Genomic DNA, 17419 nt, shown 5'->3' on the forward strand with positions numbered 1-17419 from the left:
CTAAACTAAGAAAGTTTGACATACAAGATCCAAGAAAAATGTAAGGTACACATCAAAGACTAATTACGAGGGAATCAGTAAGGACAGACTGTTTACTTCTGTATGAGGAAATGTAAAACATGTGTCTAAGACTGTTAATAGTAATTGGGTAGTGCAAAAGATAGATTGGCGTAGAGTTGAGTATGATGTGATTCTAAAAAGTAAAACCATTTAGGAAAAGGCAAAAAGAGTAATTATCTGTGCAAATGAGGTGTGAGAGGAAGAACTGACAGAAGAATTAGATGGGAGAGAAGAGCTGGTAGTCCTGGAACCTTACTCTCATTGGGAATGGGTTAAAGAGGGAACAATATATATCTATCTAGAAGGGTATAAAAGTATTCTAAATTCAGAAAGAAATAAAAGGCTAAGGGGATAGTGAGGGGGTAGAGAATAATGGAGGGATTTTTAGAGGGAATCCTATTCACATCAGATCTTGGTTAAAGAGAGAACGATATACACATTTAGAAGGGAATAAAAGTGTTCTAAATTTATGAGGAAATAAGAGGGTGAGGGAATGGGATGGGTGGGGAGTATGGAGCAGTATCTAGACTAACAGGAATGGGATAAAGAGGGAATAACCTATATTTTGAAGGCTATAAAAGACTTGTAAATTCAGATAGAAACGAGAGGGTAAAGAGAAAGAGGTGGAGAAGATAAGGAAGGGATCTTTGAGGGGGTAAGTTAGATATCTAGGTATATGTATGTGTATGTAAGTATACATAGGTATGTGTGGGTATATGTGTATACATATATATATATATATATACATATACATATATATATATATATGTGTGTGTGTGTGTGTGTGTGTGCATGTGTGTATCTGTGCTTAATTGTAGCAAACCAAAAGTGCACAGCAGAGAACAAAAGAAAACTCATAAAGTAGAAAAGCAAAGCTGGACAGCTCTGAATACAATGTGCAGTATGTATTATATAGCCTTTCTTGAAATGGAAATTTATTGCTGTATATTTTGAATTCTCTCTTATATTCTGCTAAACACATAAAAATGCTTTTTTTTCTTTTCTTATTTTGTGTTGAAGTTTATAATACGCTTCTTTTTCATTTTTATAATGTAAGTTTTAGTATTTAATTTTAAAATAACTTAATTTTTAAAAATCCCTTCTAGATGAATGAATTGAATGTCAGAAGTGAACCTGCAATATTGCCTATACTTCTTGCCCTGTTCACAGGAGGGGTATGTAATGTGGCTAAGAAAACAGGAACACAAGTTTCCTAGAACTCTTGAGTTTGAAGTACTGCCTAGAAACTGATTGGGTATAGGAGAGGCTGTGAACATGCAACTTATTGGCAATTGTTTTATGATGTTTTATTCTTTGCTTTTGAAAATTTTATGCCAAAAACAAAATCCTCTATTCACTAACAAAAAATAAAGTTAGGGATTTTAACAGGCAAAGTGGATGCTAGAATGCATTCCAGGCTGGAGAGTACAAGACAGTTTGTGCTAAGACTTACAGGTAGGAGATGGAATACCAAGTTTGAGGCACAGCAAGTCAGCCAGTTTTTGCTTTTCTGCCCTGGTCCAAAACTATCTCTCCAGGTTTATTGGATATTCCTCTCCCTCTGGCACTCTGCTATCTGCCCAGATTGGCCTTCCCTCTGTTCCTCACTCATGACACTCCATCTCCTCTCACTATGGGCTTTCACTGACCATCCATGATGCCTGGAATGCATTTCCTTCTTTATTCTCCCTTTGCTTCCCTCTCCTTCAATCCCTCTCTTTGCCATCTCACTCATTCTTCTGTAGCCCCTCTCTAGTTGAAGAATGATAGGGATTGTGCTTCTCTTTGCACTGGCTGTCCCCCATGCCTGAATCCTCTCCCTCCTCCCTCCAATTTCTAGCTTCCCTGTCTTCCTTCAATACTCTGCTTAAATTGACCCTTCTGTAGGAGCCGTTTCCCTGACCCATCCAGCTGCCAGGCCAATGCCTTCCCTTCTGAGATTACTTTCTATCTACTGTTTATGTCTCTTTTATGTAATATCTCTTTATCTCTGATGGACCTAACTACCTGCATGCTGTCTCCCCCATTAGAATGCACGCTACTTTAGAGCAGGGGCTGCATTTTGGGGGGCTTTGCCCTCTTTGTATCCCCAACATTTAACACAACAATTTGAGGAGGTGGGCACTATTATTATGGCCATTTTATAGTTGAGGAAACTGAGGCAGACAGTTGTTAAGTGACTTTTCCGGGGCCGCATAGCTAGGGTCTGAGACTGGATTTAAACTTAGATCTTCCTGACTCCGTGTTTAGCACTATCTATCCACTGAGTCGGCTGATTCAAGTAATGGGAGAGTTAAGATCCCAAAAGCCTGGAGTTCCAGGCTGACTCTAATAAGATCTAATTTAGTGGGTATACAAGAAACCTTTTAAAGTTTGGGGAAAACAAAAACAAAACTTCACAAGTATGAGATGGGAAAACCACAGTCCATCTGAAAAAGGTCAGAGGAAGCGGTGGGGAGTGGGGATGGGGGCAGGGAGCGGAATCAAAGCTCATTAGGAGTCAGTAGTGTGATATGTCAGCCAAAAAAGCTAATCGGATTTCAGGCTGCACCTAGTTCTAGGACTGGGGAAGTAATGATCCCACTGTGTTTACTCTGACCTGGTCAGAGCACATCGGAAATATTTTGTTCAGTTGGAGGCACCACATTTTAAGAGATATCTCACCAGGATGTTGAAATGTCCTGAAATCATGTCATATGAACGTTGGTGGAAGGAACTAGGGATGTGTATCTTAGAGGTGCTCCAACTTGCATCTGCTGCTCTGCCTGGTTTGAATGCCATGGAACAAGATTCCCTCCCACCTTGGTACCCCCTGGGATCTCAGCCCCCCCCCCCCCAATCCCTTCCTGCCTCTTTTTGTATGTTGTCTCTCCTTTTAAATTGTTTTTTTATTTAATGTTTAATTTATGGAATAAAACAAACATTTCCATAACATGGTACAACAAAAAAAATGCTTGTACATGAAACTGCAAATCTACTCTGCCAAACTTGCTATTCCTTTCAAATAAACAAGAAAATTATGAAGAAATGCTCTTTTTTTCTCCCCTCCCCCCACAGCAGAGATGGCTACCATTAGATACAAATGGGCACATATGTGTAAATGTATATGTTCCCATATATAAATAGGTGTGTGTATATATGTAAAATTATTCCATACATACCTCTACTCACCAGTTCTTTCTCTGGAAGCACACAATGTCTTTCTTCATATGTGCTTTATACATAATTTGGGTATTTATAATGGACAAAATAACTTATCACTCAAAGTCATTCTTAAAACAATATTGCTCTTACTGTATACAGTGTTCTCTTGGTTCTGCTCATTTTGCTCTTCATTATTTCATACAAATCATTCCATGTTTTTTCTAAAATCACTCAGTTTCTCATTTCTTCTAGCACAGCAGTATGCCATCACAGGTATGTAGCCAAACTAGTTCAACCATTCCCCAATCGATGGGCATCCCTCAATTTCTAGCTCTTTTCCACCACAAAGAGACCTGCTAAAAACATTTTGGAACGTATAGGTTCTTTTCCTTTTGCCTTAATCATTTTGGAAATAGTTCCCTTTAGCTGTAAGATCCTTGAGAGCAGGGGTTGTCTTTATTTTTATTAATTTATCCCTAGTACTTCTATAGTAGGCACTTAAGAAATGTTTCTTGAATTGGATTGGATTAGAGAGGTTGACTGGATAGTTGGGGGGGGCCGGGAAGCCACAGAGGAGATTAGGCAGCATTAAACGAAATCTTCCTACCCATTAGAGCCATCCAAAATGGAATGGGAGGCCTTCTAAGCATTTCCCCCTCATGGAAGGTGTCTGAGCAGAAGGTGTCAGGTACACTGCGGTAGGGATTCCTGGTTAACAATGGGTTAGCCTGGATGCCAGTGATGTCCTTTCCATTGCTGAGATCCTGTCATTTTACCCATCTTTAATCCCTTTGTTTGGGAGAAGGCCTATTGCTAAAAGGGGAGAAAGTCAATGGTGGTTAACAGGCTTCAATGCGCACTGATGGTGTACAGAGCACTATTGTGGGCCAATAGATAAAGGGCTAAAGGCAAAGATAGTTCAGGGAGCTTTCAGAGTGAAGAAGGGACTGAATATTCATAGTAGAAAAAAGGAATGGCCACCACTCTCCATTTCAGAGAATCAAAGGCTTCATGCGATTTCCAGAAGCCCAGCTTTTCATACACCCTTTGAGCTGGGTAATTATAGAAAAGGGTTCGGAGCACCACAGCATTGTACCCCTGGTCTTGTGCAAATTGGAGCAGAGTCTTGGTCAGGGATTGGGCAATGCCCTGGCCCTGATATTCCTGTCTCACAGACAAATGTAGCATCTCCAGGCATTTCTGTGCTATTAAAGTCTTTTGTGCTGGGTAGGCACCCACCATACCCACCACCTGACCCTCTGACTCTGCCACCCAGAAACAAGATCCTCTGTCACTGAGATAGAATTTGTTGATGTCCTTCATATCTGTGCTCAATGCATTGTCTATGTACCAACTGAAGGGATATCTAGCAAGGAGCCACAGGAAGGCCAGGAGCCCTGGGAGAGCCAGGAGAGACAGGAGGAGGGAGCCAGACCCAAGAAACAGAGCCCCTGGGACCCCCAGCAGAAGCAGGAAGCTTCTGGGCTGCTTCAGCAGATAGAAGAAAGCATAAGGAAAGTGATGTAGTGTTCCCTTAGTGAACATGTCCACCACAGCTTCCCTGTCTTGGTCCTGATATTTCCGGATGTGATGGGGAGCCATGGATTCTTCAGTCTCCTCCTACAGACCCTATAGAAGAGAGAAGAATGGTGCCATCCTTACCCAATCCAATTCAGTCATACCATCTCCCTCCCCAGAACTCACCTTCTTTTCCTGGTAGGAAAAAATTACTGCCTGAATGAGAGGATTGGAAGGCAGGGGAAGGAAACTGCCCACATTCTGCCCTCTATAGCTCCAAGCCTTCTTGATCCCATTGGGAGTCAGTCCAAGGATGGAAGAACCAAATCCTATGGACATCCAGAAGTGTCTTTCTGAGCCATCCAGAATAGACTCTCCCAATGTGATTTAGTCTTTCCTCTCAATCCAGAGCTTCCTGTGGTGCCAAGTCATGGGACCATGAAGTACATATGGTACACTGGAGTGAGTGCTGGATTTGGAGTCTGAGGTCCTAAGTTCAAATTTTGCTTATCTCAGTTACTACCAAGTGACTATGGGCATGTCACTCAAGCTGTCTGTGTCCCCATTTCTAATCTGTAAAAGCGAGGTAAGCTGAGGGTGGAATAGATGGCATGTTAGGTACCTTTCAGCTCCAAATCCATTTTCCTATATAAAGAACTCAGAGGCAGATGGGAATTTTTCCAGGGAAGCTCCCTCTCCTGTCTCCTCACCTATTGATTTTCCAGATCCCAGGCACTCCTGTCCTTTGTAGCTGGTACCTTTGCAACTTGTCATCTTTTTTCTCAAGCTGCTCCTATAAGAGCCTTCCTGAGTGCTTAAGGCCACGTAATGCCAAAAGGTCAATGTCCTTTCTCTTGTTGCAGCTGTCTGAGAGCAGAATCCTCACTTTTTTACATACTCTACAAACTCCCGCAGCACAGGAACCCTTCCACTCACCTTCCCAAAGCTCAGATAATGAGTAGGGCATTCTGCCCAAACTGCCCTGGTGAAGACCTCTGCTCTTCCCATCTCTGGGAGAGCCCAGCTGGTCCTGGATTGCAGGCAGGAGCCAACCTTCACCTCCTTAGCCTCTGGATTCCCCTTTTTTGTGCTCTCCCCCTCCCCAAGCATTTCCAGCCCTCTGGCTGTGACTTGGAGTGACCCAGAAGTGTGACTGAATCCTAGGATGAGTCCTTTGGATAGGGTGCTGTCAGTAGCCAGCCTCCAAGTGCAGACTCAAGCTTTCTTTAGAACTGGACACTGATGAATCCTTAGAGAAAGACCTCACCCAAAGTCACAGAAGCTCAGACCCAGAGGGGACTTCAAAATGGACAGGCTTTCCCATGGCTAGAAATCTTCAAGTATAGGCTGGATGGGCAGTGGAGAGAATTCCTGTTCAAATCTGCTTTGAACTGGCTCGCCCCAATAGTCCTTTTCCCCCCTATGCTTCTGAGATCCAATTATTTCTTTTAGACCTTTAACAAACCAGAAAACGCCCAGACTTACCTTCTGATGACAGGAATGAATGAAAAACTGTTCTTAAGATCCAGCTATTTGCTAAGCAGTAAACTAAAGATTGGGAATACAGATTCACAAATGAGAATGTCCCTGCCTTAGGAGCTTACTTCCTAACGGGGAAAAACAACACAGGCAGGAGAGTAGTAGCCAGGGAGGGGACTTTGGATCTGAAGAACCACAGGAAAGGCTCATGGAGCAAGAAGGGTGTCATTCAACCTGCTTAAGTATTGATTTGATTGGTTTTCAGATTGAGAGGTGAAAGGTAGAGTTTAAACCTGAAGGACAGATAACATGGTACAGTGATCTGGACCCAATTTTGGAGGCATGTCTCGCAAAACCAAGGGAAACAATGGGGATCTCAGTATCATGCTTATTTTGAAAATCTCTGAAAAGAGCTTTCAGCCAAGCGCTCAGGTAAGCAACAAATGAATGCATGAATGAAAAAGTGTCTATTATGAGTCCGTTCTATGCCAGGCATTGGGTTAAGCTCTGAGGACAGAAAACAAAAGTTAGAATCTCTGTCTTCAGAAAAAGCTGGTGTTCTAATAAAGAAAGACAAGTCAGGCGACTGACTGATGCCCAAGAGGACAACCAATTTGATTTAACTGGGCAGAAAATGCAGAAAGGGCTCATGTCCAAATGCATCAGTAGTCCTGGAAGTAGTCCAGAACACCAACATTCAGAAGGCATGCTTTCTCTCCACGATCCCAAGTGTACCTTCTGAGGCACAAGGGTACTGCCTTTTCTTTTGCACATAGCTCCCTGCTGCCCCAGATTCTGGCCCAACTTCCTGCTGCATTATTAAATACATGCTCTATTATTATAATATATGCATATTATTACATGTATTATTATGGAACCTATGTCTCCACTTACTTTTTTCTCAGTTGAAGCTGTTTCTCTTATTTTTTCTTCGTTGAGGCTCATTTAGAGTGGGTCATTCGGCAGCAGCAGCTTTTAATGCAGCTTTCTCTCCACATCGATGGACAGCTCTGGCTTGTGTCTGGATCCTCTCTCATTGGCCACTCCCTCTCCCCTCCTCTAAGCCCTCCCCACCCAGCAAGATCTGTGTGTGCTTCTTAATATTTGGAAACTTATTTGGAGAGGGATGGGAGGGAGAGAAAATACATCTCTGTTTTTTATCTTAATTTACAAAAGTATACAGTTAAAATGTTTCTTTTTAAAAAATAATTATTTTACCAGCATTTATTTTCTCACCTTCCCAATTCTCCCCACACCCATAGAACAGTTTGTGAAAACAATATGCTTAATCCAGAAGAACAAATTCCCACATTGGATATTTCCAAAAACACCTGTCTCGTGCTGCATTTTAAGTCAAGGAGGAAATGGATTGCATGTTTCATCTTCAGTTCTCGGTGATCATGGTGTATCCTTGTAAGGTTCAGATTTTTAAAGTCTTTCAACATTGTTTTCCTTTACAACGCTGTTGTCATTTTGTAAATTGTTCTCCTGATGCTGCTCCCTTTCCTCTACAACAGTTCAGAAGTCTTCCTAGTTTCCTCAGAAACTTTCCATTTCACCATTCCATGTGGCGCAACAATTCAATTCTATTTTACGCCTTAATTTATTCAGCCATTCCCTGACAAGGAGACACCTCCTCAACTTCCAGCATCTGGCTATGAAAATATTGCTATAAATATTATTGCACATATGCACATATTTCCTTTTCTAATTTCTTTGTGAGTATAAAACTAACAGCGGCAATGCTGGGTAGAAGAGTAGAGGTGGCTTAGTGACTTCTAGGGCTTAGTTCCAAATGGCTTTCCAGATTGGCAGGACTGATTCAGAGCTTGGTGAGTACACGTTTTCCCATGTTCCCATGTCCCATATCCCCTCCAACATTTCTCACTTACTTTTTTGTCATGTTTACCAATCTAAAGGGTGAGAGGTAGAACCTTGGAGTTGCTTTAATTTTCATTTGTTTAAACTATCAGTGATTTGGAAAATTTTTTCGTATAGTTGTTGATTACTTGGATTTCTTCCTTTGAAAACTGCCTATTCGTATTCTTTGACCATTTGTCTAATGGGGAATGGTTCTTGGTCATAAATTTGAATAACTTATTCAAGTATCTTGGATATGAGACCTTTATCAGAGAACTTATTGCAAAGATTTTTTTCCAGTTACCTAGAAGCTGCTTTCCTTCTTCAGATATCTTAGGAAGTTCCAATGAAGGACTCTACTTGTTGTGTGCTAACCATATTCACAGTAACTGTTTGGGGAAGGCAAGCATTTTGCCAAACTTCTCGAAGACAAAAAAAATAAAAATAAATATGCAATCCTAGTTGACCCTAAATCGCCATAAGATGCCCGTGGGGCTTCTGTCTAGACCTCTTTATTCTCAGTTGGTAGCACATAACAGCCACTAGGGGCTGCCCCCTGGATAGAGCAGCATGGGGGGGGGATGTGGGTTTGTGGGGATCTTTGGTTTCAAGCCCCAACAAAACCCATATCCTCCCTTCATGCCCATTCCTTCCTACTTTGCCCACTTCTAGTTTGACCTTGTGGCTAATGTGAACCAGCCAGCTGGGACCTTTTCCAAAGTCCGGGAGTCCTGAAGCAGAACCCAGGATGTTATGTCACCCCTGTGATCATCCCTATAACCTTCACTCAGGCAGCCCTGCTCCAAGACCCACAGCACCACACTGACTAGGCATGTCTAATATAGGATATTTGAGCTCCCCAGTATTGGAAAAGATTCCTCTCCAAAGCTGGTCCTAGAATTCCCCAGCCTTTCCCCCACTCACACTTTGTAAACCATTGCCACTTGCTATTAACAAACCAGAACAGACCAGAGAATATTTAGATGGATCATAATACACTGAGTCTTCAGTGGATCAAGACTTCTTCGGGAACAGGGTTATATTCCTCCTGACAAAACACCTTCCATCATTTTCTCATTTCTCCCCTTAGTACCTAGCTCTAGGCTTGTCACAGACTGGGCACTCCGATGAATGCTCGCTGAATCCAACTCAATCCTATCATTGTCCCACTTCGCCAAGCTGAATCATCCCCCGCATGAGGATTCTCAGCAAACAGTTATCTGCGGGGCAGAACCATACTCTGGTCTCCCTGAAGTCTACTAAGCTCCCGTGTGAGCTCATAGGTGACATAGGCATAACAGGTGTTATTGTCACCCATATTTGAATTCACAGAGGTTAGACGATTTTCCCAAGGTCATGCAACAAGTTGGTATTGGAGGCAGGATGTGAACTCATTTCTTCTAGAACATCGGTATAGGACCTTATTCATTAGCAAGATCATCTCTTCCCTTCAAACACTTAAATTATGATTATTCAGACCTCCCACATACTTGCACTTTAACATAAACCACTTCTCTAAGGTTGTCTTTCAGCCTAGAAGCACATTTTCAGAGGACATGTTACAACTAAGAAGAGGCCATTGATGGTGACAGGTCAGTTAAGAACTTTTATTGATCAGTGGCTTCAGAACCCACCTACCAAAAGCCAAAAGGGCCTTTCAGGAAGAGGGGGACAAGGCATGTTTGTAATGAGCTAAACAAAAGGCTGTGATGAGCCATTTTGGGGCATTCGGTGTTTCATGGGATTTCCAGAAGCCAAGACTGACAATCTTCTTGCGGAAGAATTCCAGCTGGCAGTGGTCAGGGCAATACCATTGTACCCCTTGTCCTGGGCAAAATGGAGCACAGTCTAAGTCAAGGTTTTGGTGATGCCCTGACCCTGGTGGTTCTGTCTCACAGATAAGTGTAGCAGCTCCAGATGCTTCTGTTTTCCTGGAACTTCTTGTGCTGGGCAGGCACACACCAAGCCTACCACCTGACCCCCGACACTGCCACCCAGAAACAGAATCCTCTGTCACTGAGGTAGGATGCCCTGATGTGTTGGTAAGCAAAATAGGCTCCTTAGCACTTAGTTCAACAAGTGCCCTTGAATAGTTTGTTTTCTGTTCCCTTTGGGTAATTCATTGAGCCTTACTAGGTGCTAAGCCCCAGGCCAGAACTGCTATTAGGTATAAAACCTTAGTGGGTGTGGATTGGCAACTAAGGTGGGGCCCAAGGTAGGGCTGACTCCAGGGAGGGCCTAGTTTACATGTCTGGGACAGCAGAGGCTTTTAGACTGCGTGGATTTAAGTCCACCTCTTTGTGATGATAATAGGTCACGTGGGTGAGTTGCATGTGTGACTCACCCCTGACACTGAAAATGATATAAAAACCAGGGGTTGGCTGTCTGTTCTTTGGAGCTCTTTGCCGCAGCAGTGGTGGTGCGTGTGACTCTAGACCAGCCCTTGTTCTGAGCTCCTGGGCTGAACCTAGATGTTGGTAACTATGAATCTATACTGGGTCTGTCTGTTGATTTTGTACTTTGTAATTTGCTCTGAAGTTCAGGGTGCTGACTTTTTTCCTGAACTAAGTGAATGATACTTGTGTGCTGAATTAAAGTGATCTTGTCAACCCCTTCACCTTGCTTTCCTTATTAAGGCAGATCAAAAGAACCTGTGCTGTTGGCAGCTTTCTGGGTGCTGGCTGTGGGTGGATCTTACACCCCCACAGAAGCTGCTAGCCAGATAGTTGAAACACCTGATGTCCCACACGTCAGTGCGCAGAGTGTGGTCTACATAATAGAAAAAAAGTATACCTAGCAACCAGCCACAGGATAGCCAAGAGCCCCAGGCAGGCCACGAGAGACAGGAGGAGGGAACCAGAGCCAAGGAACAAGGTTCCAGAGCCCCCCAGCAGGAGCAGGAAACTTCCAGGCTGCTTCAGCTGATGCCAGAAGTGGTCAACACCTAGCTGCATCATTCCCTCCATGAATATGGCCCTCACCACATGCCAGTCTTGGTCCTGGTATATCGAGATTTGGCAGGGTGCCATGGATGCTGCTTCTTCTATGTCCTAGGGACCCTGTGGATGAAACCCAAGTGAGTCTCTGCCTTCCCTATTCCCCCAGCTTCCTCCTGCCTGCCTTAATCACTCTATCTTTCCTCCCAAAGCCCACCTCCTGCCTCTGAACCCCAGAGAGGATACTGCCTGATGGGAGGGCAAAGGAGCACCAGTTCAGCACTCTGCCTACTCTGGATATTCCTCATGCTCTTCAGACATGTGCCACCCAGGAATGTTCAAGGGGGCAAACATAGCTGGAGACAGGGAGAAAGAAATAACATGGTCCTCTCAGACCTATGCAAGACCAAATCTTCCAATAGGAGTAGAAGGCCTGCCTACTCAGTCCATAGGCTCCAAGGCAGATGATTTCCCCAAAGAAAATGTCTCTTCCATCTTCCCTCATCTGCACTCCAGACTTTTCTATTATTGCTCAAGGGAGTTGGCTATTTGCACCAGTCTACAGAACACTCTGACCCATCCTGCTCTCTGGCTACTCCCCAAGGTCTCCATGGGAACTCCCCCAGAAAGCTGGCAAAGGATAAAGGCTTTCCTTATGCAAGGAACTTCTGGTGGCAGTGGGGTCCTCAACTTCTCACTCCCTCTCTGGGGTTTCTGCCCTACTTTCTCCTCACTGAAGGCTTTGGGTGTCTTTCATGACATAGTTTGTCATTTCAAAAGAGAAAAAACAAAACAAACTCTAGTGAGATAGTTAATTATATGTTCCTATCTACACTCTACAAAACAGCAACCAAGGATATCTCTCTATTATTTCATTTGTAAATTGCTTTTAAAATTTTAATTAACATTATAAATGATCATAGGGGAGCTAGGTGGTACAGTGAATAGAGTGCCAGTCCAGGAGTCAGAAAGGCTTAGTTCAAATCTGGCCTCAGACACTTCCTAGTTGTATGACCTTGGCCAAGTCACTTCACTCTCTTTGCCTCAGTTTCCTCATCTGTAAAATGAGCTGGAGAAGGAAATGGCAAACCACTCCAGTGTCTTTGCCAAGAAAACCCCAAATGGGGTCACAAAGAGTTGGACATTCCTCAATATGACTGGACAAATAAATGATTGTGAATCTCTATTTTTTTCTCAGTGGCAACATGAGCTAATGAGTAGGGTCCTGTGTTTGGAATCAAGGAGTTGGCCCAGGGCCTTTTCCCATTATTTCCTAAATGAGCTTTCCACAAAAGCTTTGCCGTAAACAGTTGGCTCCTGCCACCAGCAGAAGTGGGACAGACACAGGCATCCATCTATTAAGTGGCTGCTGTGAACAGAGTATCATCTAGGAGAGAGGGAAAAGGCACCGTTTGGTCAGATCTCCTTTCTGCTCTTGCAGAACTCCCATCTCGATGCTACAGTGGACGTGCACAGCTTCCTCAGTCTGATGCACAATATTACATGGGGAGAGAAGAAGAATGGCTCATTAAGAGAGGGCTGTTGTTGTAAGAGACATAGTGATAATGGGGAGGAGTAAACACACATCTTGGCCTGTGATGAAACTGGGAGTTACCTGGAATGTGTAAGTCTGGAGGAATGGAGTTAACTCTCTAGTGTACATGAGTGCTTTCATTCACCTTCTCAGGCGTCAACCCTAGAGTATCAGCTAAGGTAGGAGGACTGGATAGGTCCCTGAGGGAGTAAGGGTCTCTCAGGTAGAAGTTACAACTCACTGTGATTCTAAAGTGTTTTCTTCTAACGAAGGGAACGTTGACCCTAGAGTGGTATGCTCTAAGTCTTTGGGACTGTATAGGTCTCTGTTCTATAGGTCTAGTGGTGAGCTGCTTATCTAACAGTGCCTAGTTTCGTTACCTTCTCAACTTTAGCACACTATTATAAATTTGGAATACTAAGTCCCTGGTGAAAGCAGAGACCCATTGGAGAGAGGAGAGAAGTTTTATGTGTACAGGTGTGAGTCCTTTCTGTTTTGTATTTTCTCATTGGGGAAAATAAAGTCTGTTCTATATTTGGTATATTTCTAGCATGAATATTCACTGCTGTTTGTCCTTCGTATTTGAAGAGGACCATGACACCAGGGAGGTGATGCCATGACTTACAAGTGAACTGGATTAAAGTAAGGGAGGGCTGTGTAAACTCACCAGCCTCATTTTCTCCTCCAGAGCCATCAGAGTCCAGTGGCCAGATATGGATATGGAAGCTAACAGTAGTGTGCTGGTAAATGTTTACCAACTGGTTTTTTGGGTGGAGGGGTAGTACCTTGTTACTTTAATCTGCAGTATTAGAATTTTCTCTATCATTTTAATGTCCTGATTTATAGTGTTTGCTGATTTCTGAGGTCTAAATGCTCACACTGAAAATTTAGCAGCCAGCTAGCAGGAGCCATAGGAGGTGGTTTTAGCACACCCCTGAAGCTATGGCAGGTTTACGTTATGTCATGTTACCTTTTCTGCAGAAATCTAGACATGAGGAAAATGTGGATGTTCCTGGGTAAAAAAGGAGGATGAGGTAAGGGGAATGATTTGTGAGAACCCCATTCCCTCTCCCTCCTTCCCTCCAGACACACACACACACACACACAGAGAGAGAGAGAGAGAGAGACAGAGACACAGAGACACAGAGACAGACACAGGCACAGACACAGACACAGAGAGACAGAGAGAGAGACAGAGAACTTAGCCCTCTTTATGTGAACAAGGAGCATTTGGTTCTGGGCCACAGATCATTTCTTAGGCATTTTTAGGTTTATTTCCCCCTTGCAAAGTATTTGATATACACAAAAGAATGCACTAAGTAGGATTTGAGAGGGGAGATTATTACCAAGAGAAGTTCTCAGGATAAGCTTTTAGTAGGAAGAGGTGGTTAAGATAGATTTCAAAGGATGGGTAGAAATTTGAAAGGGGTGTGTGTGTGTGTGTGTGTGTGTGTGTGTGTGTGTGTATCCATTCTTAATTGTAACACACTTCTCGAAGAGGGAGAGAAGGGCGGGGGGACAGGAGAACAAAGTAAAAAGTGCACAGAAGAGAAAAAAAGAAAACCTATAAAGAAGCAAAGAAAAGATGGACAGCTTGGAACACAATGTGTGGTATTTATTAAATAGGCTTTCTTGAAGTGGAAATTTATTGCTGTATATTTTGAATCCTGTCTTATCTTCTGCTGTGCAGATGACAATGATTTATTTTTCTTATCTTATTTTGTATTTAAGGTTTGGTATTTAAGTTTGTTTCTTTTTTCTTTCCTTATTCTACATTTAGCTTTAAAATTTAAAAAAAAATTAAAAAGAAAATAAAGATAGTCCGTTCTCTTAAGGTGCTTACATTCTTTTTTTTTGTTTAATTTTTTATTTAATATATTTAGTTTTCAGCATTGATTTTCACAAGAGTTTGAGTTACAAATTTTCTCCCCATTTCTACCCTCCCCCCACTCCAAGATGGAGTATATTCTGGTTGCCCTGTTCCCCAATCAGCCCTCCCTTCTGTCACCCCACTCCCCTCCCATCCCCTTTTCCCTTCCTTTCTTATAGGGCAAGATAAATTTCTACACCCCATTGCCTGTGTATCTTATTTTCTAGTTGCATGCAAAAACTTTTTTTTTTGTTGTTTTTGAACATCTGTTTTTTAAAACTTTGAGTTCCAAGTTCTCTCCCCTCTTCCCTTCCCACCCACCCTCCCTAAGACGTCAAGCAATTCAACATAGGCCACATGTGTATCGTTATGTAAAACCCTTCCGCAATACTCATGTTGTGAAAGACTAACTATATTTTGCTCCTTCCTAACCTATCCCCCTTAATTGAATTTTCTCCCTTGACCCTGTCCCCTTTCCAAAGTGTTTGTTTTTGATTACCTCCACCCCCATCTGCCCTCCCTTCTATCATCCCCCCTTCTTTTATCTTCTTCTTCCCTTTTTCCTGTGGGGTAAGATACCCAATTGAGTGTGTATGGTATTCCCTCCTCAGGTCAAATCTGATGAGAGCAAGATTCACTCATTCCCCCTCACCTGACTTCTCTTCTCTTCCTACAGAACTGCTTTTCTTGCCACTTTTATGCAAGATAATTTACCCCATTCTATCTCTCCCTATCTTCCTCCCTCAATATATTCCTCTTTCATAGCTTAATTTGATTTTATTTCTTTTAGATATCTTCCCTTCATCTTCAACTCACCCTGTGCCCTCTCTCTCTCTCTCTCTCTCTCTCTCTCTCTCTCTCTCTCTCTCTCTCTCTCTCTTTCTCTCTCTCTCTCTCCATATATATATATATACACACATACATATATACATACATACACATTCATATATACATATATATACACAAACATATATATATATATATATATATATATATATGCATATTCCCTTCAGCTACCCTAATACTGACGTCTCATGAATCATACACATCATCTTTCCATGTAGGAATGTAAACAAAACTGTTCAACTTTAGTAAGTCCCTTGCCATTTCTTTTTCTTGATTACCTTTTCATGCTTCTCTTGATTCTTGTGTTTGAACGTCAAATTTTCTATTCAGCTCTGCTCTTTTCGCTGAAAAAGCTTGAAAGTCCTCTATTTTATTGAAAATTCATATTTTGCCCTGGAGCATGATACTCAGTTTTGCTGGGTATGTGATTCTTGGTTTTAATCCTAGCTCCATTGACCTCCGGAATATCATATTCCAAGCTCTTCGATCTCTGAATGTAGAAGCTGCCAGATCTTGGATTATTCTGATTGTGTTTCCACAATACTCAAATCATTTCTTTCTAGCTGCTTGCAGTATTTTCTCCTTGATCTGGGAGCTCTGAAATTTGGCAACAACATTCCTAGGAGATTTCTTTTTGGGATCTATTTGAGGAGGCAATCTATAAATTCTTTCAATTTCTATTTTGCCCTGTGGCTCTAGAATATCAGGGCAGTTCTCCTTGATAATTTCTTGAATGATGATATCTAGGCTCTTTTTTTGATCATGGCTTTCAGGTAGTCCAATAATTTTTAAATTGTCTCTCCTGGATCTATTTTCCAGGTCAGTGGTTTTTCCAATGAGATATTTTACATTGTCTTCCATTTTTTCATTCCTTTGGTTCTGTTTTATAATATCTTGATTTATTATAAAGTCACTAGCTTCCACTTGCTCCAATCTAATTTTTAAGGTAGTATTTTCTTCAGTGGTCTTTTGGACCTCCTTTTCCATTTGGCTAATTCTGCCTTTCAAGGCATTCTTCTCCTCCTTGGCCTTTTGGAGCTCTTTGGCCATTTGAGTTAGTCTATTTTTTAAGGTGTTGTTTTCTTCAATGTATTTTTCAGTATCTTTTGGGTCTCCTTTAGCAAGTTGTTGACTTGTTTTTCATGGTTTTCTCGCATCCTTCTCATTTCTCTTCCCAATTTTTCCTCTACTTCTCTAACTTGCTTTTCCAAGTCCTTTTTGAGCTCTTCCACGGCCTGAGACAAGTTCATGTTTTTCTTGGAGGTTTTTGTTGTAGGCTCTTTGACTTTGTTGAATTCTTCTGGCTGTATGTTTTGGTCTTCTTTGTCACCAAAGAAAGATTCCAGAGTCTGAGACTGAATCTGGGTGCGTTTTTGCTGCCTGGCCATGTTCCCAGCCAACTAACTTGCCCCTTGAGTTTTTCAGCGGGGTATGACTGCTTGTAGAGTTTAGAGAACTATGTTCCAAGCTTGAGGGGATGCACAAGCTCTGCCACACCAGCACTCCTCCTTGCCCAAGAACCCCCAATCCGGACTGGACTTAGATCTTCAGCAGGCTGTGCACTCCTGCTCTGATCTGCCACTTAATTCCTCCCACCAGGTGGGCCTAGGGCTGGAAGCAATTGCAGCTGTAGTTCTGTAGCTGCACCCCTTCCACTGCCCACAGGGTGGTAGCCAAACCGCGAACTCCTTCCACTCCCGCAGCTTTTCCCACTAACCTTCTCTGTTGTTTTTGGTATTTGCGGGTTAAGAAGTCTGGTAACTTCTGCAGCTCACTGATTCAGGGCACTAGGGCACTCTCCACCTGGTTCCTGGTCTGGTTGTTCCATGCCGCCCACGCTGCGCTCTGCTCCGCTCTGCTCCACTCCCAGCTCCATGCGGGCTAGACCTCACCCAGAGACCATCCAGGCTGTCCTGAGCTGGAGCCCTGCTTCCCTTTGCTATTTTGTGGGTTCTGCAGTTCTAGAATTGGTTCAAGCCATTTTTTATAGGTTTTTGGAGGGACTCAGCAGGGATCTCATGGTAGTCCCTGCTTTCCAGCTGCCATCTTGGCTCCGCCCCCCCAGGAGCTTACATTCTAGTGGGGAAAGATACCACATACAAATTAGCTGAGAAGCAGGAAGTGGTGAAGAAGATATCTTGACAAGGGCATGGTCCAGAGAGTCAGGAGTTT

General features: G+C 42.8%; 1 protein-coding gene and 1 pseudogene across 1 annotated transcript; both read right to left on the minus strand.

Moving 5' to 3' along the window:
- Positions 1 to 3732: 3732 nt before the first annotated feature.
- On the minus strand, positions 3733 to 7197 carry LOC118844824 (probable N-acetyltransferase CML6). The gene is made up of 2 exons (XM_036752814.1): positions 7096 to 7197; positions 3733 to 4833 (listed from the first exon to the last, which is right to left on the minus strand). Exon 2 carries the CDS (start codon positions 4804 to 4806, stop codon positions 4135 to 4137), a length of 672 nt encoding a protein of 223 aa, XP_036608709.1. The 5' UTR covers positions 4807 to 4833; positions 7096 to 7197; the 3' UTR covers positions 3733 to 4134.
- A 2521-nt stretch (positions 7198 to 9718) lies between these two features.
- Positions 9719 to 11090, minus strand: LOC118841073 (annotated as a pseudogene).
- Positions 11091 to 17419: the final 6329 nt, after the last annotated feature.

Source organism: Trichosurus vulpecula, chromosome 3, assembly GCF_011100635.1.
Source record: "Trichosurus vulpecula isolate mTriVul1 chromosome 3, mTriVul1.pri, whole genome shotgun sequence".
NCBI lineage: Eukaryota > Metazoa > Chordata > Mammalia > Diprotodontia > Phalangeridae > Trichosurus > Trichosurus vulpecula.